We start from the raw sequence: 23,962 nt of genomic DNA on the forward strand, positions 1-23,962 counted from the left end.
GCGCTGCCAATCTGAGTTGACTTTCGAAATTGTGACGTCAGTTCAATCAGAAATGTGGACTAAGCTGTTGATTGGTCAATTTGGCTGCCATGTTTTTGTAATACAACGGGTTATGGAAGACCCGATAGAAGCTGCCTGCTGAATGGTCAGAATCTTGAGGTCAAGACGCAGTCTTGTTTTGCATAATTAATCGCCCAATGTGCTCGCATATCATACACCCTTGCTGTGCAAGAGAATATTCTATAGACCATTAAAAACCAGGAACTGGTAGATTTGATAAGATCCAGCATGGTTAGGGTTGAACAGATGCGAACATCTATGCACTCTCCATAGTATTATTTTTACACAACTTTTTATTTAATACGAATAATAAAAATGTGTTCTTAATGTAGCGTTTTACATTAAATTCTCATAACGCTTTACCACAAACAAAATGATGCGCACACAACCAACGATGGGTTTGCATTTCAAAGACATTGTTTATTTTCATCGTATTTCTTTGTATTCACTTTCGCATACTTTTGGCAAGTTTTTACAAGATTAGTCTTCTTAAGCTTTTTGTCCATGTACATTTTATTTTACACTGGAATATTACTATACTTTTATTGTGTAAAGGTTTCTTACAAATTATATATATATATATGAAAAGTATCTTTACGAACAAATTGTATGAACAATTAAATTTTTCGCACAAATGATTCTCATCAACATAGAGGTTTTATTTTTTAGCAGATGTGTGTAAATGTGATATTCCCTTGGCAAAAAAATAGCACGCTTTTATGGAAAAACTAGCTAGTGTACCAGTATGCCCACGCGGTGTGCCCTGTGCACTTGGCTCTCAAAATGGTAAAAACAGCGCCCTCCCTTGTTTGCGCACAGCCCCATACAGTACCGAAGTAAAATACATCACACGCATAAAATGTGTGTAAAAGACATTAGCGCGTGATTTAGCCCATGAACCAACACATGCGCGTACTCCATTCGTTTGCACGCACTTTCTGGTTCTAAATGATGTCACACTTCAGTACTCTATACCCGTGAGTACCATCCATAGTCCACATCATGCAATCCTGAAGCTTAGTCGTTTTCCTCCATCATCTGGATGCAGCCGTGACACTACCTGGCCCCCTTGCGCTGTGAGTGGCAGATCATGCAGTGCTCCTGCAGACAAGTACACGCAAACAGGACAAAAGGTTCTTACTTTAATTTTCATCTTTGTGTGGTCAATTTTCAAGAACTCTTCCAGAACTAAAGAAATATTCAATTTAAAATCACTTTTAAGGAGTGAAAAACAAAGGGAAAGTCTGTCACGAGCCAATGTGGCTATCAGGCCGGCGTTTATCTCCGGTTTCAGTAGCATGAAACGACTGAGAATATTTCTCTTCCCCCTGGATGGGATGCTAGTCCATCGCAGGTTACTATAAATGGGTACTGGCATTAGCTGGGGAGTAACCTGCGATGGACTAGCATCCCGTCCAGGGAAATAGAAATATTCTCAGTCGTTTCATGCTACTGAAACCGGAGATAAACGCCGGCCTGATAGCCACATTGGCTCGTGACAGACTTTACTTTTTTCTGACTGATTTGGAATACTGTTCTTACCATGTTCTGAGCTATTAGGCATTCTTCATGGAAGACATGATGACAGTAAAAGATGACCACAGTCGACTGGGAGTCTACAAAAAAACCCAAAAGACAATAATAACAGCTACTTATACAGCGCTTTTAAAGGTAATATACAACATTTGCGAACATCAAAAAACAAACTAGCAAATTATTACGAAATACCTTACTTGATTGTAAGTGAATAATAGTCTCAAGCATCCTGTGAAATCATGGCACTTTATGTGCTGTCATTTTCAAGAAAAGTGGAATTTTGTATCGATTTCCAACGATGGTTGGCTGACCATTGTTGGAAAAATCTGACTTTTTTCAAATAGTGCCCCAGTTTACCGAATTTAGTCAATTCACATTTTGTTTGCAATCAGTTTATCTGCGAACGGATGAGTAACTGCTAGTCTGGTCCCCTGACCTGACAATTCCCCGATATCTATAAATTTCCCGACAATCAATTCCCGACATCTATAAATTTGCTGAAATCAAAATGAAATAATCGGAACTCACCGCCTGCTAGAATTGGACCGTGGCAACTATCGCAATGATGATCCTCTGAAGTAAAAAAAAGGAGCAAATTCTTAATAAGAAACTTAGACTTTGTTTTGTAACATGTTGGTGCAATGCTTGTGTGAATGTCGCTTGCATTCTCAAAGTCTCGGCACGCGCGCACTTTTTGATAACCCTATAGGTCTCTCTCAAATGACGTCATTTCCTACAGACCAGCCACGTGCATCGACAATTTGAGTGTCAATTGCATAACGCGCATCGGCTGCGTCGTATTTCGAACACATTTCGAGCAACAAGCGCGCGTGTTTGGAACATTTCCAACACTGCGCAATGCTTGCTTGATTGCGTAAAATACGCAGTTGCAGTTTTCCTACAGAGATAGCCGTCTTTGAGAGACCTATTGGTCGAAAGAGCTTTGGGTACATGGTTCTAACTCAGCAATGACTTCTGAATAAGGTTGTCACTACCTTCAACATTGATGCCACGTTTCTGTATCTTGTTGAGTCGGTCCAGCAGGGTGAAGCAGCCCGAGACCAGGATCTTCTTGCAGCCTTCTCTCAGCGACATCTGTAGGTTGTAGTCCTGGAGAATCTGGACCAGGGAGTCGCGGAGCCCTGGGATCTCCATGCCTTCTTTGATACGCTGTGGTGGGGAAAAAATGAAATGGCATAAAAATTGGCAGATGCTTTTTAATTTTTTGGTGTACATGTAATTATTAATTAATTTTTTTTCAGTTAAAAGTAACGACTGAACAGTTGAATATTGTTAGAAATAAAACTCTATTTCAAAAAAAAAAAAATTGTTAAAGTTTTAACATTGAGGTTTATATAATCTGTGAAATTACCCTGATATGAACAGAAGGCCACAACGGGCACGGATTGAAGAGGCTTCGCATCTGAACAGGTACCGTATGTGAATGCACATGCTTAATTCTCCGTTATCGTGAATTCTCCGTAAACGTTATCGACCATCGTTTCGCATTGTTTAATGGATGTTCAAAATGGGCAGACATGAGTGAGGTTTCGCATCCGAATGGATATATGTGTACGTTTAGCTATCTGTAACTGCTTTCCACCATTCTTCTGGTGTACACGTACGCATACGCTTAGTTATCGGAGCCGTCACCATTAAAAGCAGAAATCGAAAATGATAGCTTACGATGAAAGCCTGGTATCTGCGGCTAATCCTACAAATATTTTGAAACACGGACAAATGGCACATATATCTACAGCAATTCATCATTTTCAAATAAAAAATTTAATGATTAAATATCTAATAAAAAAAAAGTGACAATCGCGATGTACCGGTAGACATGTAGTGCGCGATATATCCATGTCGTGTACATGCGAAGAGGATAGCGTCACATGACCACACAAACTGACATCCAACGCACGAAACACACCAATTTGCTAGCAAAAGTTGTATATTTCCAATGGAAGAATGACCAATTTGGGTATTTTGTCAATTTCTACATGTTAAACTGTCGAACTGTTGAAGGTTTTTAAGCCTCTCATGATAAACAAGAAAGAACCCAATAAAAGCTCCAGGGAAAACTTACTTTAATCAGTATAACGGGGTCAACGTGGGTGCCGATGTTGTTCAGGAGTCCTGTGATAAAAGCTGGAAACAAAGAAGTCAAGTGAAAAAAAAACATGTTAAAAGCAAAAAACCCATCAAATATGTTTGTGCTTCGCCTGGCCACACACAATTGTTTGAAACAGACATAAACTTAAGTGAAATTAACTTGATAGTCTTTTAAGTTACTTAGTTCAGGACTTGGTAATGAGACACAAAACAACAACTAGATAAATGACGCAACAAATTGACTGGTTTCAAACATCAGCTGCAGTTACAGTTTTCAAAACTAATTTATCCTTTATTTCTAATGCATAAGGTAGCTTCGAATATGTTTCGACAGCTTTTTAAAAAGGAGAGGTATGTGACACAAAGGTTTTAAAAAAACTGCGCTTTCAAGTAATGAGTTCGGGACATGAAGTAATCAGCCACTGTCAACTCCTTAAAAAGTGAGTCTAATTCTAATTTATGCAAAAATATTCATGCTATATGTAAATATATTTATGACGTCACACTTACTAGGTTTATTCATGGAGGCATTGATGAGTTCATCCCATAGGCCGGAGTCGTCATGCTCCTTGGCAAACTCAATGGCTTTGTCAACGTCGCCCATCTCTTCTATGATGAGCTTCAGGGCTTGGGTTGTGTTGCCCATGCGACCTATGAGAGGGAGGAGTTATGCAAATGATGGTTGAGATGCGGGAGGAGCCTATTATGCAAATTTTGTTGTGAAATGGTTGTTTTGTAAAATCATGTGGAGTCTGCTATGCAGTATTTGTGAGGGGAGGGCTTATGCAAATAATGGTTGAAAAGGCGGAGCCTGTTATGCAAATAATGGTTGAAAAGTGGAGCCTGTTATGCAAATAATGGTTGTACAGCACGAATGCACAATATCGTCGCAGAGCTGACAAACCGGCGAATCGACAATTTTGGCGATTTCGATTTTTTGTTATTTTTAGGCTGTATGAAGGTTGCTCTTTCAAGTATTTATGCCAAAATTCTTAATATTTGTCTGGATTTTGAGATTCAGAGCCCCCCTTGTGGCGAATCACTCACAAAAACAAATCCATAATTTGACATAGTGACGAATACGAAATTTCGCTGGTAACCAGCTTATGTAAGGTGTGCGTTCAAAGTACCAACGAATGTTATTCGTCAGTTTGTCGGATTGCGCGTGCGTGCACGCGCGATCCGACAAACTGACGAATAGCATACAAACAGTGTGAAGAACAACCGGATATTGCAGATTAATGTAATTTGACAAACTGACGAATGCGTTTACGATCAAATAAAATCATATCGCCCAACTTCTCTGATTAAATAAGTGACCTGGTGGATACTTAGTTACATATTTTATTCAGAATATATACTAACAGTATTTTTATCGAAACATTAAGGGTAAAATACGGCGCCCGGAGAAGTGTCCAACTTCAAACGCGATTTACTCCAAACAAGGTTTTTGCTTATTCGTCGGTTTGTCAGCTCTGCGACGATATGTCACTGACAAAAAAACAACTTTGTACACACCTAATAGGAAGACCATTTCCGGGATGAAATGCCTTTCCGTGCAGACTTCCAGCGCAACTTCCATAGGGCAGTGCTGGCTGTTCCGTAGGAAGGGCAGGAGCTTATCCCTGTTAAACTCGGCATAGAGGGTGACCTGAAGTGACTGGAAGTCCTGGCTGAGATGTGGGTGCTTGTGGAAAAGGGCGTCCAAATACTGGGGGAAAAAAAGTGGATTTTGGTGACATTTTCAATCGAAATATTTGATCAAGGATTTTGGGGGTACTTTTAAAGCAGGTATTAAAAAATAAGGAGGAAAAATACTATACATTTTGGGAACTTTCAATGTAGGTACTGGTTCATGTTTAAAACTAGTTCATTTTTTTGGCATTTTTAAAGTTTTTCCTTTTCAAAAGAAATCACAAAATTAGCCGGTTACTTTGAAGTTAGTCAACCTCCACTCACCCGTATCCTTTGAATTTCACTTGGAGTTTTTTTTAAAGGATTTTTCAGGATAGATCTAGGCCACGCTCAAGGGAGCTTGATACAACTTGAAAGCAGAGTGTGTTCTGATCAGTTTCTCTACAGTGGTGGTTTTTTTTTTTAGGATTCAACGGTTTCTGGCAAAATATGCCAGGACGCCGTGTTGGGGTAAAACAGTCTGGTGATGCTTGTGAATTCTTTGAAAAAAAAGTCTACTTATTTGCTTGATCCGTCAATGAATTGCACTTACGTGATACAACAGTTTGGGTTGCTCTTCCAGCTGCTTGACAACTTTCTTCACCTAGAACGTCAATACAAGAAGGAAAAGAGGATTTATATTTAGTTTTTTTACTATGTGAAGGAACCGATAAAGATCGAGGTGAAGGGGCTTGCTCAGGGACAATAACAAAATTGACTGCTGAACTGCAGATCCATGGCACTCTCGACTTGGGTGAACAAAAATCGTTCCAACGTAAATAATAACCTTCTGGTGTTTGACGTGAGAAGACTTATGCAACACCAAGCGGGAAAAGTAATAGTAATCTGATAAAAAACCTACAAATAATGTAGGGTCCCAAGTATTGCAACCTCGTGGGCTGGTCGAGCGGGACACAGCTCTTAGTAGAAGCCAAAGACTTAGTATTCCCCTTGATGAGGGAGAAACTCACAGGCACTTTGTCGACGTTCTCGATGAGTAGATTGACGGCCCGTTCCGTGTCGAACTCCATGAGCATGACAATCTTGTCCTGGATGGAATCAAAGAGGTTGTGACGATGGATCAGAGGAAACACATCCTTGTGACCCAACCTGAAATAAAAAACAAAACAAAACAAAACACCAAACAAGCGCTTAACTTAACCACCTGAGCAAGTCTGCATTGGCATTCACTCGATTTGTAACTGTCAAGAAATTTACAGGGCAAAACTTCAGGCCCTCCAAGTTTTTTTGCTTTGTATATTTCAGCTCAATCCAGTCAGTAAGCAGTTTTGTAATTGTTGTCGTGTTGGAGGTGCGTGTTTTCCAGCGTCTATGAACACAAAACTTTAAACAGGCCAAACAATATTTGCTGCAAAATACTAACCCCCAAATCCATCCATTTCTGAAAATTGCAGCAAAAGCAAATGTTGTATATTACAAATACCTTAAAATCTAAGCTCAGAGAGTTTGCCGGCAATCATTTGACTGCCGTAAGCACTGAAAGAAACCCCGCAAGTATGACTTTCCGTGCCACAATTACTAACCCCACAGGATAAAAAGAAAAATACATGCCATGAACAGAAGTGGGCTTACTTGAGATAGATGGCCAGCGCTTTGTCGTATCGCTGATCGTACGAGTAGAGCTCCCCCAGTGTCTGCATGAGAATGCGATTGTTGGGGTCGCGCAGCAGGCGATCCTGCACCGCGCACACTAAGGTCATGAGGTCATACAGGTCAGAGGGCCAGAGCTTGATGAGTTGATGGAAACCCTAGGAAGGAATAACAATGGGAATTGGATGAACGCTAGCAAGCATTTGATACCCACATGCCCCCTTGATACCCACTGACACCCCTGGTACGCCCAGTCACCCACCACTAGGTCAGTCTGCAGGAAGTCACCGAGTACCATCTCACAGTTGGCTATCCCCTCGATACCCATTTACATCCCTGGTACGCCCAGTTACCCACCTCTAGGTCAGTCTGCAGGAAGTCATTGAGCACCATCTCATAGATGGCTTTGCTCAGCCTCAGGTCCCCCGATACCAAATTACACCCCTGGTACGCCCAGTCACCCACCACTAGGTCAGTCTGTAAGAAGTCACCGAGTACCATCACACAGATGGCTACCCCCTTGATACCCATTTTCACCACTTACGCCCAGTTACCCACCTCTAGGTCAGTCTGCAGGAAGTCACTGAGTATCATATCATAAATGGCTACCCCCTTGATACCCATTTACACCCCTGGTATGCCCAGTCACCCACCACTAGGTCAGTCTGTAGGAAGTCACTGAGTACCATTTCACAGATGGCTACCCCTTTGCTACCCATTTACACCCCTGGTACGCCCGGTTACCCACCTCTAGGTCAGTCTGCAGGAAGTCGTTGAGCACCATCTCATAGATGGCTACCCCCTTGATACCCATTTACACCCCTGGTACGCCCAGTTACCCACCTCTAGGTCAGTCTGCAGGAAGTCGTTGAGCACCATCTCATAGATGGCTACCCCCTTGATACCCATTTACACCCCTGGTACGCCCAGTTACCCACCTCTAGCTCAGTCTGCAGGAAGTCGTTCAGCACCATCTCATAGATGGCTACCCCCTTGATACCCATTTACACCCCTGGTACGCCCAGTTACCCACCTCTAGGTCAGTCTGCAGGAAGTCGTTGAGCACCATCTCATAGATGGCTTTGCTCAGCCTCACATCCCCCCTAGGGATGTAGTGACTGATGGCTTTCAAGCGATGCATCTTGGCAAAGTGGAACACTTCCTGTTCCCAGAGATCCTTGTGCTTACCTAGTATGGGCTCACACATACTGCAGGAAAATAAAGGAAAATAAACTTTGTGGGAGCTAGCTAATCATCCTTACTTGCAGCTGAGAAGCTGAATTGCAAAGGACGCGGCTACAACATGGTCGAGCGGAAGGCATGTAAAGGCGCCTTAGGCAGCTGCCTTATGACGTATGTCTGACCATGGAGCACAGCCAGAGATCAAGAGTGTTCATTTTTGTGCAAAGGGTAAACCGGATAGCATGGAGAACAACCCTAGTGGCACAGGAGAGAATCAACAAACAACTCTGCTCACATATGGTCCGAGCCGGGAATCGAGCCCAGGCCACAGTGGTGAGAGACAAGCGCTGGCAACCCAAGCCATCCAATGACACATTCTATAGACTTTTAACGAGGCATCAAGTTTGGCTCAACTTTCCTCCGTCCTGTAAGAGCCTCCAAAACTTCCTTGTGGAATTTTGAAGAATCTCTGAGAGATAGGCTTCATCGCAATTCTGAATGACAGCGAACGGCTTTACAGTTTTTTTTACAAACTTGACTGATTCAAATTGTTAAAGCCCGTTACAGTTAAAAAATACTCAATGCAAAATACTCCAGTGGCCCATATTGATTGCTGTACGCAAATATTAACTGGCGCCCTCTGTCTGTGGCAGGCAGTTGCAGCTGACCGATATCCGAATATCCTGCTCAATGGAATTTTTGAGTAATCGTTTACTACCTTATTCGGAAATGAACAGCCCTAGCAATTATATCCCTGAAAATGACTTCAGGAAGATTTGACTGACTTTCTGTCCCTACTTACCTGGCTGCTTTGTCGTATTCCCCCTCCGCGATCAAATGGTTTAGGTAGGCTCTGCCCACGTCTAGTACCTTGTGTCGGTGTAGTGTCTTGGCATGGGCTTTGGTCTCGGCCAGCGCTTCCTGCAAAGACAATACCATTGGTACCGTACTAAGAACGTCCTTGATCTTTGTTAGGGCAAGAAGGTTACTACTGATTGAAATTACTATGGACAAATTCCACATTTTTCCACGAACAAATTCCACATTTTTCCACGGAAAAGATAGTCGTCCTAAAATTGTTTTTTTTTCTTTTCTTAATGACAGCATGCCAGAAAGAATAATTTCACAGGGAGTTTAGTGCCATTACTATCTTTAAACCAAGCAAGCTTTTCAACAATAATTGTTTTTGGATAGCTGCAACTGATCTACTCTGCCTTTAAGGGATGCATTGATTCACTTACTTCAAACTTTTCATTTTCCATGAGCCAGGCAATGTGATCGTCTACGTCTCGTTTTCTGGCCAGAACGATATCCTTGGGGCTGACGATGTAAAACACACCCTCACCTTCAAGATATTCTAAACAGAAACAAATTTTGAATGAATTATCCAGGTGACTGTAAAGTGTTTTGATCAGCATGCCAAGCATAACTCCCATTGCGCCACAATATAATGCTTAAGTTGCGCAACATTTCACGCTGCGTAACAATTCACAAATGCAACCGAGTTTTTTTGAAAACTAAAATGCTGGGAATGAGTTTATGTTTCCACTACAAACATCTTCCTCGTAAAACGTTTTTTTTTTCGTCTGAATTTTCGAACTGTTAAATTTGGTGCAGGGACGCCCGAGATACTAGTATTCTTTCAAGTAATCTAAAAAGAAAGTTATCAATTGAAACGTGTTCTTTCCACCCTGAAGAGATCTATGCATTTCTTTCAAGTCGCCCTAGGTTCATGGTAATATACACCTGCGTACGCATCATAAAAGTATCGTAGAGGGCGCTCAACAACCATATAACGCGGATGTTGTTTGGGAAAAAATTATTCGTGGCCAGCCAGGCACTTTGGTAGTATGTGTGGCGACACCAGGCCAACTGTGCGCATTGACCCGTAAATAATGAGCTTATTAAAACGAAACTGCGCTGTACCCATCCAAACCTGGAGGTATCTCGGGCTTCAAACCCAAGATACCGCCCGTTTAATTTCGCATCCTTCCCCTAAACATGGTGGGGATAAAGAAATTCACCTAGATGGTAGTCGCTGGGCCTATATTCCTGGAAGCCTCTGATGGACAGAGCGTCGCTGGACACTACGTGGTAGTCGTCTGGTAGCGCGGTGAGGATCTTAAGCTGAGGTCTGCGAGCACCCTCATCGTCTTGCTCGTCATCCTGATGAGATCGGAACAAATAACATTATTGGTGCTCAAGGCTATACGTCATTATTACCCCTGCTCATTGGGCCAACGAAACCTTCCCAAAGACAATCTCAGCTCCCTGGGGAGTATACAGCCCGATGTTGCCATTTCGATCGGGGCAAGGCAGCTAAAATCAATCACAATAACCATCTCTGCCCTCACAGGTACCCATTTACTCCTGGGTGGGGAGAAGCAATGAGTGACAAAGTGCCTTGCCCAAGGGCACACGCACCACGACCCCAGGCTGGATTCGAACCCACAACCTGCAGAGTTACCTGCTGACCCTGAGTTCTTTGCTGCAGACAACGATACCCACGGGCAAAATATGTCAAACCATAGTTAACCATGGTTTTCAGTCGAACTTACCCAAAATATGAGGCCAAGTTGGCTCTAAACGGGATACTTACCTCTGCAAGTGCTTCGTCAGTCATGTAGGCGATGACCACGAGGTTATCCAGCATAGGAGCCAGGCCACAGACGTAGAAGTCTGTCTTGAAGAAATTAACTGTGGGGGGAAACATTTCAAAATTGGGAAATGATGTATTGTACCTATAAGCAACATACAACCACAGCATATTATGAATCAATGTCTACAAATCTATCTTCTATGCAAATCTTTGATCTCCACTTACCAATTTCCACATATCTATTGGGCATGTCCTTTCCTTCTAGCACGCGTCTCTCTTTGACGACACAGATCTGCAACAACAAAAAAGAGTAAATGTACATTTTAGTGTAAATACATGAACAACAATCTTTAAAACACAGATCTGAAAAATGGAGCAAGTTGATTTTACGGTAAAATGGGGAAAAATGGTGAATTGGCCAATCAGGAGACTCTGGGTGAGGTGTTATATTCCGAACTATTTTCATATTGCAAGTAATATAATTGAATATTTTCAAATTTGATGTGTAGTATTATACAAATAATGAATATTTATGACTGCAATGGCCCTACCTTGATTGTATCAGCCCAGCCCACGAGAAGCGTGATGTTGTCCTTCCAGCAAAGCTTACATGGGTAGATCTCAGGCCGCAGTTTCTCGTCGTGGTCTCGCTTGATGAACGTGATGCGGCGCTTGGACGACAGGTCAAACACCTTGACTCCCTGGGTGTTGGGAAAGTTTAATGCAGTACAATAAAATTATCAATTTTTAAACATTGGCCTTATATGTTCTAATTGTGGGGTCATTTGAGAACAAAGTGTTCAGCACTCCGTGATACCCACGCCACCCATGTTTTGGGGTTTGAAACGATCTCTGGTGTCCACTGTGTGCGTTTCTGCTTTCAACCAGATTGTGTTTGATTGGTAACGCACTGACCAGTTAATAGCACTTACCAAGTCGTTTGCCCAGGCGACGAAACACCCCCTCCATTTGATGGTGCGGATAGGCCCCTCCCCCGCATGAAGGATGGTGGACTTGCTCCGGTTGAAGAAGCCTCGTTCATGGAGAGTCAGCTACGCAAGGAATCAATCAAAAATTGCTTAAAAACAAAAGATGGCCAATACAACAAAGAGGTACTTATTCCTCCATTTGTTATGCATATGGAAAATTTCATTGTCATCATTTTACTCAAACTGTGCCAAATGCAACACATTGCAAAATGTTTAAAAGTCTAGTGCATTTTGATGCATTCAGCTATCAACACCAGTGCATAAACGGCCAGTCCGGAGACAATGAGAGCTAGTCCCATTGAACAATGCCACAGTTGTATCCTGCTGCTGTTTGGTGACCAAAGTTTGGCTTTGAGCAGTTTTTCTTGGAGACTTTTGACATGATGCACCTTGCTGATTTGCTGGTTCTTGTCATTGTGAAAAGTGCTTCCCATTGTTGCACTTAGCAGGGCATTTAAACAAGGTTAAAGCCTTTCCATTTGGCAAAAATGCTTTATTTGTGAATAACAATCTAATAAAATTCTAATTTGTTAAACTAAAGACCAAATTAAGTCAAAGAAATAATCGTTACCTTATCACTGCCAGTCACAAACTGCCTACCGCTGTTTGATCTTGAAAATCTGGGATCCAACGCAAGAGACTGAAAACAAAGACAGGAAATGATTCATTCAACAGCAGTAGACGTCTCTAAACAAGCTACAGCACTAGGAGGTAGCATGGTGACTTTGTAATGGCTTGGGAATTTGGAGTCTATTCTGGTGGTATGAGTCTTCAAAGGATGTGGTTCAATTCCTGATGGGGATTGGTATTATCGGTGCCCTTTGATAAGGCAGATTTACAGACTGTTTCCAAAACGGGCTATGTGTCCTGAGCTATATGTGGGCAGTTCCAAAGTGTCGGACGTACATTTGTGTCCATGTGTCCCGCACATGGGACGTCGTTGCTAGGTGAAAGGGCGCCCTCTTTTGTTGGCGCACGGAGCCCATTGCGCAAAGCCCGATGAAGGATTATCTGAACAATAGCTAGCACAATACTTTCGCCATTGAAGGGGCCTCCGTGGGTGTGCTTGGAATGGTAGGCCGACTTTAATAAACAGAGATCTTCTGTTCTGTTAAATACAAAAGTCCGAGGTGGTTATTCATCATGTAAAATCTTTCTAATGTTTGCCAGCTAGTATTTGAATCGCTCACCTTCACTGGGCAGTCAAATGCTTGGATCTGATTGTACTCGTCTTCGTAAAGGCCAGTAATCGCAACCTAATACGATAAAGACAAATCGACACTTCATTGATATACAGCATGACAGGCCCCATTTGGCATGTTTTGTATTCAAAACACTTGTGCTCCATCCTCAACTAAGCTCTTGGAAGTACAGTTGCAGTACTCCTGCGCCCAAGCCCTTCATTGTGTGATTTACATGACGGTGTGCAAGACTGTTATGATGAATATTCAATGAGATTAAATTTTTCGGAGTTGTGGGACAACAAAGTAGGAAAAAGTAGGAATGTCAAAAAAAAATATAGGAAAAGTATTCAATATTCAATGTGATTTCATTTTTTGGAGTTGTGGGACAAAAAAGTAGGCAAAAGAAGGAATTTCAAAAAAAAAAAAAAAAAAATAGGAAAAGTATTCAATATTCAATGTGATTTCATTTTTCGGAGTTGTGGGACAAAAAAGTAGGAAAAAGTAGGAATTTCAAAAAAAAAAAAAAAAAAATAGGAAAAGTTATTCAATATTCAATGTGATTTCATTTTTCGGAGTTGTGGGGCAAAAAAGTAGGAAAAAGTGGGAATTTAAAAAAAAAAAAAAGGATAAGTAGGAGGCAGGTAAAAAAAAAACCTAGGAAAAAATAGGAAAATTCCGATACTTGAAAGAATGTATAGTGTAACAGGCTTACCCCTCTGAAATGAACATTTACACAAAATCTGACTAAAAAAGGGGAAAAAACTGTTGGATAAAAGAATTGATTAAAGGAAACTTTTCAACCTACCCGTCCATCATCAGAGCAACTAGAGAGGTAGTCCCCATTCATGTCTAGGCTAATCTGGTTGACAGTGGTACTATGCTGTTCAGATATAAGGAAGGTAAAGGAGAGGCACGAGTGTCACATGAGGAATTAACCCCAACTCCCTAGGCCTTTTTGCTAGGATGTAGCCTCAATTCTGCAAAATCTTCAAATGGGCTCATGGAAAAATAGCATAAAGCCTCATTCCCGCAAATTCCTCCATTATTTCTTGAATATGGTCCGTGGAGGGGTGACCACTGCCTGAATCCTGCAAAATCCTGCGGCAGTGACTGTCAATATGTTGAGGCTTAACCAATGACATCCTTGAGCAGTACGGAGGATTTCAAGCATAATCCAGGCCTATATTTATGCATGGCTGAGCAAAAACAACACAAGATCCGGCCCAAGACCTTGACAAAGTGCATCCTACGAAATCAGTAGCACACTTTTGCCATGTAACCTCAATCCTCCAAATTCCTCCACTTTGGCAAAGAGGATTTTGAAGGATTCAGGGCGGTTAGGGTTAAAAAGAACACACCCATGGATCCAAGTTGTTGTGGGGTGCTGTGGTCAAATGGTTACGGTGTTCGACTTGTGTACCATGGTAAATGGGTTCGAATCCTGACGGCGAACATAATGCTTGTGCTCTTGAGCAAGGCACTTTACCATTATTGCTTCGTCCTTCGGATGGGACGTAAAGCTGTAGGCCCCGTGTGCTGTGTAATGCACATTCAAGAACCCAGTAACACTTATCGCTATTAAAGAGATGGGGTTTGATCCGGTGTTTCTGGCAGTGGCTGCAATATGCGCTGCAGCACCTTGTAAACCCTTATAAAGGTGCTCCATAATAGGTCTCATATTTCTCATAAACTTCATTTACCTGTCTTTAAAAATAGACATAATTACCAGCGCCTTGAGTACCAAATTGTTGGTAGATACGTGCGCTATATAAGACTCTGGTATTGTTATCATGAAGGTATTCTGGTTCAGCACTTAAATGTTCAAAAGACTGGTTGTACACAATGCATTGTTTGCTCTTCCGCTGGGCTTATTTTTCTGAAACTACTGAGGCGTTTCCAAAAAGGTAAAATCACCTTTGCAAACTCTTTGCCTGCTATGGTGTTCCCTTGCAGATCTAAGACGTGGACCATCCCCCAGTGCGTTCCCACAGCCATGAACTGAAAGGGGGAAAAAGAAAATAAAGATTAACAAAGGAAAGCAAAACGATAAATAATATGTTGCCTTCCCCACTGAAATATTTTGCCCTATCAATTTTGGAACCAAAAATAATTTGTTTGAACACTTTGGACTAGATTTTCAGATAATTTATTGAAAGTATAGGAAATTGTCTTGAATCTTCAGAAAATGTAGGAATATTGCACCATGTGAATTTGAGAACTGTTTCAGGTTTTTTTTTTTCGGTTTATTTCGGGTTTTTCACAAGATGGCTTAATCAAACCGATCCGACACGAAAATCACAAAACCGAAACCGACCCGACTGAAATGATGGAAAAACCGACCCGACCCTACCCGACCCGAAGTCAGTTTCGGGTCGGGTTTGCACAACATTAGTTTGAACAGTGCCAACTATAGCATGGACCAATTATTATAGTTGGGGTATAATAGACCATTATCATGCTGCGGCCATCTTGATTTTTTCCCCATTCAAATCAACATAAACAAAGCGAGGCTGGAAGAAAAAATAGTCTGGTTCCTTTTGGCACAAAAAACGTTATCACTCAGTACTATTACTGGATACAGGTAACATGACTGAAATGGTGGCAGCATGATAAAGGTCTCTAGAAGCACACTTGAAATATGATCTGTGTGTGTGTTGTAATACTTTGGTGTGGACGGCCATGCAGCTGGCAGCATCCTTGCTGAGGATTTCCTCCAGCGTGTTGCGTATCCTCTCATATTTCAGCTTAGGTTCTTCAATCTCCACACTGTCCTCATCCTCAGACTCGCTCTCGCTGCCTTCTTCTTCTTCTTCTTCGCTTCCAGACTCCTCCTGAGAAAAAAAACACGAAAGGGATGCCTTATATTTTGGAACAGTGCTGTGGCCTCGTGGTTAAGGGCATCGGATTTGTGGTCTGCGGGTAATTCTGCAGGTTGTGGGTTCGAGTCCAGTCCGGGGTTAGGGTGCTTTTGCCCTTGGGCGAGGCACTTTGTCACTCATTGCTTCTCCCCACCCAGGAGTATATGGTCATTATGGATACCTGTGCAGGCAGAGATGGTTAAATAGGCCTATTGCCAAAAAATATTAAAACAAACAATTGTTGGAAAGAATGTAGTTAATATCCAAACGCCACTTCTTTGGTTGTAACGAAGTATAATGTGAGTGGAGTGCATTTTTTAAAAAGTATTTCTAACAAAATTGGAAATGTTTCTCAGTCCCAGACTCACTCATGCCTTTTCGGAAAGAATGTTGCATCCTGACGCCACTTTTTTCACCAAAATTAATACACCTCAATGAAGGTCAGTCAATGCAAAATGTTGAATCTGGGGACTGAGAAACAATTTCCAAATTTGTTAGAAAAAATATTTTGAAATTTCTTGACTCCATAGACTTTGTACACAACCAGTGTAGTGGCGTCTGGATACATTCTTTCCCATTCTTTCCCCTAAAAACTTTAAGTAAAAGGCGTAAATGAAGTGACAAGTGAAATGTTTGCACAGTTTTAAATTAGTTGGTATTTTTTTTATGGTAGGCCTACCGAGTTAATTGCCATGCCTCGGCGCGGCGCGGCCCATATCATCACGCCCAGGCGCTATGGGTCCGGCGCTACAGGATACGGGAACCGAGATAGACGGGAACCGAGTGCGAACTTTTCCAGTTTAGTTTACTTCACAAGAAACTTCATTGATACCAAACACATTAACAAAAAAAACCTACTGTGTCAACATTAAATCTTGTTGCATTCTGTTCCATTCCAGAATGTAGTGTTTAAAACCATGGAGGATTAAACATTGACAATTTGATTTGTTTTACCTGCCATTCCGCTGCATCGGCTAGCTCTCGCTCAATGGACTCCGCCATCTTGTATCTGTTGAATATTTATTACAAAATTTGAATATAAATTATTTATGTTATTCATCCGCTGCTATATTTTAGCATAAGATAACAAAGAGTGTCTCCAAATTACGCGGCTATGAATATATGTGATTAAGACACAAAACCTTCATTTTGTGGTTTGTGAAAGGGAGTTTAGAGTAGATTTACTTGACGGCTTTGACTAATTAGTTCTACTTAAATATTTAGCGTATTGCTATAACGGTGGTGACGTGTTGGCCAGCCTGCATACGTAATACGGCATTAACATATCGCACAAGACAATCCAGGCATTGCTTGTAATCGTACACCGCGCTCCCATTTTCCAGCGATTTTCCTCGCCAATTTGACCGGGAGTTTGGCCGCCGGAGTTGTCGTCGTTATTATCAACTGTCTGGCGAGATTCTCGGGACCGAATGGGGCCGGAATTAATGATCCAATAATGTTAGTAATTAGCATAATTTATTGACCATGGCACGTGGATTATACAGTATTCGAGTGCGGATATTTATGAAAAACAGGGCCCGAGCACAGGGCCGTAATGGCGAGCCCGCGCCTCCGCGGCCGGCCCCTGGATCACTCCAACGATTTCTTACTGTCTCTTTTTTTCCCCTCCGTGATTCCCAGGCAAAAGTCCCAGGTCGTTTGGGGATAAGACAATCAACAGATTGGAGAACACCTATCATTATTTCTCCCCGACGAACTTGCATCTCATTTTGGCCCAACTTCAAGCCAGGGACTTTTCCGGTAAGTAGACCGAATTGTAATTAGTGCGTTTTGGTCTTATTAAAAATTATTATCATAATTTATAAGCGCACGTGTTATTTATTTTTAATTTGACATCGGCAAGTAATATCATTGATGATGATTATGTTAGATGTTTATGCTCATCATGGTTGGTCTGAATATGTTTAGCTTGTTTTGACTATACAGTGATGATGATGATCATGATGATGGGGAATTTATACTATGAAGGTTTGGGGGCACGTACGTAGGGATCGGTTTGTTGTCGTCTGCGAATTGTCAATAAGTGTAGATCGTGGCCGCTCGGTCTGCCACGGCTGCCGTGTTTTGCGGCCATCACTCCGTGGGCACAAACGGTGCTTTGTTCGGTCGACGAAGGCGCGGCATTTTCACCATCGAAAAAAATCACCGTACTGCCACTTCTCGCCCCGATTATTAACCACAAAATTGTAATGCTAAACCGTCTCCCAGGTGCTTACGTTCGTAGGTCAGGAAAGTCGTCTGGCTATTTTTTCTTTGTGGAATTTTGTGCCCTCCGTTTGGGATTCCTTTGTGTGGATTTTTTGGCTTGCGAACGAGCAGATGTGCTTTGACTGCATGAGCCTTTGTGGGTTGAAACATATGGACACTTTCTTTTGTTGACATGTCGGCCTCAGTGCTTTTTGTGACTGTCCACAATATTTGCAAAGGAACAAATCCCATAGATTCGCATGGGTTTGTATTTTATTTTGCTTTTTAATTTCATTTATTTGGTATTTATATGTATTTTTTTAATTTGCTTAATTATATATTTTGTTTTGTTATTGAAAATTGTATGTTTACTTTTTGTTTTATTTTTATGTTTGAACGGAAACAAAAGGCCTGCTTAAAAACAATTATTAGTAACTCGGTATCAAATCATGAATCAACAATATTTGTCTTTATATTGCGCATGCATGCAAATTGTTTAAATTAGTCTTTACTTTCTCTACACATGGCAATGCTAACATTGTACTTGCATACATGTAAATTGATTGGAAAAATACATTAAAAAAACTAAAGTTGCCATGTCCCTTCAAAATGGAAGTCATTGCTCCTCTTAAAAAAATAGAGAAAACTTCAAATTCGTAAAATTGATCAATTACTGCCAAGTTGTGAATTATTTTGTTATATTTATAAAAAAAAAGATTTGTTGGCACCTCTCCAAGTTTTTTTCCTCAAGTATGCCAAAATATGTGGCTAAATATTCCATTTTATATCCCTACATTTTCTTAAAACAATTAAACCCAAAATCGCAAGGCACGTTTGGTAAGATCCTTTCCTCCATCTGCTAATATCCAACAAAATTCATGTTATTCTTGGATAAGTAAGATTTGAGGCCTTGCATCGTGGAGATACTAAATTATGAAAGGTTTGCGGAAACACCATGTGCGAATAATTTCTCAACTAAGAGAATTGTTCTGAAAAGAACCAGAGGTATAAACTCGACGTTCCGGTCAGTATGCTCTGACCGTCTTCAGGAGAGTGCCTAAACTCATGGATTATTTTTAAAAGCACATGGATACACAACTATGCAGAAGAGGAAGGCTAGTTTCCTGAATAAAAATAACATCAAATTACACTGGTGGATTTTGTCAGATTTTGAAGGGTTTAGGATAAAAAATACTCATTGGCACATTGTGTTAATATACAAATTTTCCAATAATCCACAAAGGGACACTGACTAGGTGCATTATAAAAAAGTTGAACAAAGAAATTGACTGGAGCAAGGTTTGAACCTGCAACCTCCGGATTGCAGTTCCAGTGCTCTACCAACTGCATGAGGTTCAAAGTCGCAGGTTCGAACCCCGCTCCAGTCAATTTCTGTGTTCAACTTTTAAAAAATAATACAAAATCAACAACTAAATTTTGTTTGTCTAAAATTTGGAATTTTTGAAGTTCACATGTTTATTAATAAGTATTTAATTTTAGGCCTTTAAAGGTAATATACAACATTTGCTTTTGGTATAATTTTCAGAAATGGATGAATTTGGGGGTTAGTATTTAATAGCCAATATTGTTGTTACCATGTTGTGGTCGTAGATGGAAAAAAAATAAGAAAAAAATATGCTGTTCTTGTAGTCTGGTTCCCTCTCCCTCCCTACTTCAGATCAAACGCAGCAATTTATAGACGTTGGGGACTTGTCAGGTCAGGGAACCAGCCTGGCTTGCATCCGTTCTCGTACATGTATGTGTACCCGACTGCAAACAAAATGTGGATAACTAAATTTGGTAAATAGGGGACCGTATTTGAAAAAGTCAGTTTTTTTCCCAATGGTGGTTGGCCGAGTCTGACCATCATTGGATATTGATACAAAAATTCAATTTTTTTTTTAAATGACAGCACACCAGGTGCCATGATTTCAAAGGATGCTTGAGACTGTTATTCACTTAGAGTCAAGTTAGGTATAAATTTTCATAATAATTTGGTAGTTTTTTTTTTTTATGTTTGCAAATGTTGTATATTACCTGAAGCAAGCAGCCTCTGTGAAACATATTAAATAAGCAACAAATGTACAAACGGATGCAGGCATCTTTGTTGTTTTTGACTTTTTGGTAGAGAAATATTATCTGCCCATGTCATGCATAATTTTGTAACTCGTGCTGTTTGGCACACGGCACGCGTCGTCATTACAAAATAACCCGGAGTCATTTTTTTCCCCACTGAAAGCGGTAAACCTCTTAACAGGCCTGTAAATGGCAACGATGGCAGGTGAAACTCAAGTCCTCGGTTATAAATTAGGCTTTTAGGCGGATCCATTTCAGGAGTATCATTTTGAATGCGTAGACAGCTCTTGATGTGCGCATGCATTCTAATTTTTGGCCTCTTCAGGTCGTGCGTTCTGAATTTTAATGAGCGACAGATTTTGTTTTTGTGCATGAGTGAATTTAGTCCTCTTTGTTGACGTAATTGTCTGGTTTGTTGTTAATAATCAGGTTACATTTTTTATATTGTAAAAAAAAAATTGATACGTTCTGTCGATTTTTAAAAAAAAGTTTGCTCATGTTCACTGACTAGTTACGGCTATTAATTTATTGCAAAATATCTGCAGGAAATGCAATGCATTGTGGGTAGTGTGTTGCCAAGAGCATAGTGCACATGTGGATGTGTTGTGTTACGGAATTTTAAAGGCAACCACCGTTTCAAAGTTCTGTCCACGGATCACAAAAAAGGTGTGCGTTCTTTCAGCAAAATGAAAACAATTCACACACATCCCTATGTGATTTGTTTTCGTCTTGCTGAAAGAACACTTACCTTATTGTGATCCGTGGACAGAACTTTAAAACGGTTGTTGTGTTTAAAATTCCGTAACTTAAAAAGTACATTCAGTGATTTGAATGATATTTGTTCTAAAAGAAAGCTTATAAATGAATTGGGCTTTCATATCCTAGAAGTGCTACATGCAGAACTTCACTAAAACAATGGTCCCTATATTTGGATTTCGTTTTTCTTTTAGGATGTAAGATTTTAAAGATGCATTTTATGCATCACGACCTCCATAACGATGGGTATGCACATATGCATCACGCCCTCCATTACGATTTATGGCCATGTTTACAAATTGGCGATGGCGCAGTGATTAATGGAGATATGTGACATATGAAGACATTGACTTTGACAAAAGGATGACAATAGTGATTTTGGTGACAACGATGACATTGATGATTAGAAGAATGTTGATAATGTTGATTAATGCAGACCTGTACCCGTACATGTATGCTGGTGGTGTAAAAAAAAAACAAAAAAAACATCTAGCCACAGTTATAAAAACACTGATAAGAAGGCATCGTAGCACCGACTAGCAAATTCCACTCCCTAACATCAAAGAAATAAACCCCACCCCTTCTTTGGTGATCGAACAACTTTACAGTAACTGTTTTCCTTTGCCAAATGGTGTACACGTTGACCAGTGTTCATTCCGCATTCACACGCGCACGTACACGGTAAGTAGATGGACTCCACAGTATGCTGAAGTACATGTTTGACCTTTTCCACTGTCAACACGAGCGCAAGCAACATCAGCAATCCCAAACACTTGTTAGTCATTCCTCGGTAAACATCGCCCGGTACTCTGCGCCTCAATCGGACATTTTTATTAAAAAAGAAGCCCGCTGCAGCAATTCCCCAGTGTGCTCTCGAGTGTCCGTCAATTTTCTTTTCCCTCCCTGGAAAAGCTCAAGCACGCACCGTAGCCGCCCGATTCGTTAATGCCCGTCGCAAACATAGATTGTTTCCCGAGATATCAAGCAGTTGCGCGATAAATAACAGGCTGTTTTTTCAGCCTTTGCTCGTCGATTGCTTGAAATTGCAGGCCAAAAAAATCCAAAACACAAAAAAACAAAAAGGAAAGATGAAAAAGAAAAAGTAAAAACAACTAGAGAGGCGTGTGCCAGTTTAATTTAATATCTGTGGGTTTACTCCCTAATGGTCCACACAGAAGTAAGATGCACTCTGATGTACTTTCTGACGTTAACAAATATTGATGAAAAAAAATTGAATCGCCCGAGGCCAATCTGTTGAACGAGGCATAATTTGTGTCAAAACCTTGCCGCAAAAATTAAAGGCCATACCGGTACAGTGGAACCCACTTTGCAGAATAAAATCTTTCCGATCATGTAGTCGCGGAATTCGACTCCAGATTTTTGGTTTGAATTCCAGTATTTGGTTTAGATTTTTGAAATCGGATATTTGAAACTAACCATAAAAAAATGAAGCCGTCCATTTTTTGTGATACAAGCTAAAGTAAATATCAGGAACATCCACCAATTTGCTCCATGGTCTTTGACTGAATCTCCATTCACTTGTTTGGTCTTCTGGGTCAATTGTTTTAAAATAACAAATCTCATTGCATGAAACAGGTTTCAGATGTCATCCATATTTCAATCTGTACACTGCTAAGACTGTGTGTGCGCCTTTAATTTAATGGACAAACCTATGAAATGAGTCGATTGAGCAGTGCCCCAGATTTTGCTCCAATCACTTTTGCTCCGTTTTCTCGGTTATTGCCAGAATCTTTGGTCACAGGCATCTTGGCTTTGATTATACCGTACATGTATACATGTACATGTATACATGTGTATGTATACGTGTGCTTGTAAATAGTGGAGTGCCTTGATATGGTTGTTTAAATGTCAAAATACCATAGAGTTCTCTATCTTACATACAAGATGTGTACATTTTTGTACATGTACATGTGTTTCTGTCTTGTATTACGCTCGAGGACAGACACACAAAGGGAGAACAAAAGATCCTTTCAGTCCTCGAACGACGGTGCTTTTGTTCGAAACTGTCCTCGATCGTACGTTTACGTGGTTAGTCTATGGGAACAGTCTACAGGGACAACGGGAAACACAATAGGTTGTCCTCAGGCGTATAGTAAAACACGACTGTGTGTACATGTACATGTACAATGTACATGTATGTACACATGCACATTTGCACATCAGGGCTAAGGTTTTTATTCACAAGATGACAAGCCTAATTTTTTTTATGTACACATGTACATATGTATACATACATGTAATCATGTACCGATACATACAGAACATGTATTTACATACATGTACAGTAGGTTGTAGGGGTGACATTTGTCAGAATTTTTTTCTGTGTTTTTTTTCAGTATTTTTTTTTGTCAGAAATTTCCCCTGATTTCAGGATGAACAAAAAATCCTTCTGTAATCTGGAATTCCTGAAGTTTTGCCGTAAAGGTGTTTTTACCTATGAAAATAAATCTGCATCCGTAAGATGTATGTACTGTACAAACTCCTTGATAGGATATTCGGCACAGGAAACGGGTATTGTAAGGGGTGCTTTTGGGCGAATGCAATTAGACCCTACTTTGCTCTGTGGGTTCTTGATGACCCTCAAACCCTCACTTAACCGATTAATTCGTGGAGTTTTCAGTGTCCCCACAATCTCACCCCTGGTGTTGCCTTAAAAAAAACCTGTTCGAAACAGAGTCTGTCTCGAAAAAAAACCCCCCAATGTACTTCTTTAATAAAAAGATTTGTCCATTCATCAGTTGATACATGTACAAATGTCAGGGATAGGTTTTTTAATGCAATGTAAATTGAGATTCCTTAAAAGAACTAACTAATACAATTTCAAATATTGTATTACATGTACGGTACTTAAGTTTCAGGGTTTTTACTTCATGAAGATCGAATGGCAAAAAGTACAGGGAACTATATGTAGCTTTGGGGGTACATGTAGTTGTCAGTGAAATATTTTAGTGAAAAACCTTACTTTCATGTTGTACATGGATTTAAGCATGAATGTCTCATGGTCTGTTCACAGTCAAGTTTGTCGTGAGCTGATAAGACTCATTTGGCCAGTGTTTATCTCCGTGTTTCCTTGGCATGCAACAACTGAGAATATTT

The 23,962-nt window shown here is 40.6% G+C and overlaps 2 protein-coding genes across 7 annotated transcripts in view; one reads left to right on the plus strand and one right to left on the minus strand.

The window, feature by feature from the left end:
• Nucleotides 1-458: 458 nt before the first annotated feature.
• On the minus strand, nt 459-18,192 carry LOC119719804 (vacuolar protein sorting-associated protein 41 homolog). The gene is given in 26 exon segments (XM_038189294.1): nt 459-1,127; nt 1,129-1,161; nt 1,603-1,676; nt 2,125-2,169; nt 2,592-2,766; nt 3,683-3,744; nt 4,219-4,359; nt 5,227-5,419; nt 5,936-5,986; nt 6,354-6,492; nt 6,976-7,151; nt 8,027-8,201; nt 8,978-9,096; nt 9,417-9,532; nt 10,200-10,341; nt 10,775-10,872; nt 11,000-11,066; nt 11,326-11,475; nt 11,707-11,826; nt 12,335-12,403; nt 12,954-13,019; nt 13,753-13,827; nt 14,862-14,945; nt 15,611-15,778; nt 16,760-16,814; nt 18,043-18,192. Coding segments are annotated over 25 exon segments (2,619 nt in total). The 5' UTR covers nt 16,808-16,814; nt 18,043-18,192; the 3' UTR covers nt 459-1,094.
• Nucleotides 17,008-23,962, plus strand: part of LOC119719805 (POU domain, class 6, transcription factor 1-like) — a 38,466-nt gene continuing 31,511 nt past the window's right edge. For 3 of the 6 annotated variants that reach the window (XM_038189296.1, XM_038189298.1, XM_038189299.1), the window contains exons 1-2: nt 17,011-17,263; nt 17,447-17,566. The gene's annotated coding sequence lies outside the window, so the exon portion shown is untranslated. Of the gene's footprint in view, nt 17,264-17,446; nt 17,567-23,962 lie in introns of all 6 variants that reach the window. The other 3 variants (XM_038189297.1, XM_038189300.1, XM_038189295.1) reach the window with 3 other exon arrangements.

This window comes from Patiria miniata, unplaced genomic scaffold, assembly GCF_015706575.1.
Source record: "Patiria miniata isolate m_02_andy unplaced genomic scaffold, ASM1570657v1 HiC_scaffold_8, whole genome shotgun sequence".
Classification (NCBI taxonomy): Eukaryota; Metazoa; Echinodermata; class Asteroidea; order Valvatida; family Asterinidae; genus Patiria; species Patiria miniata.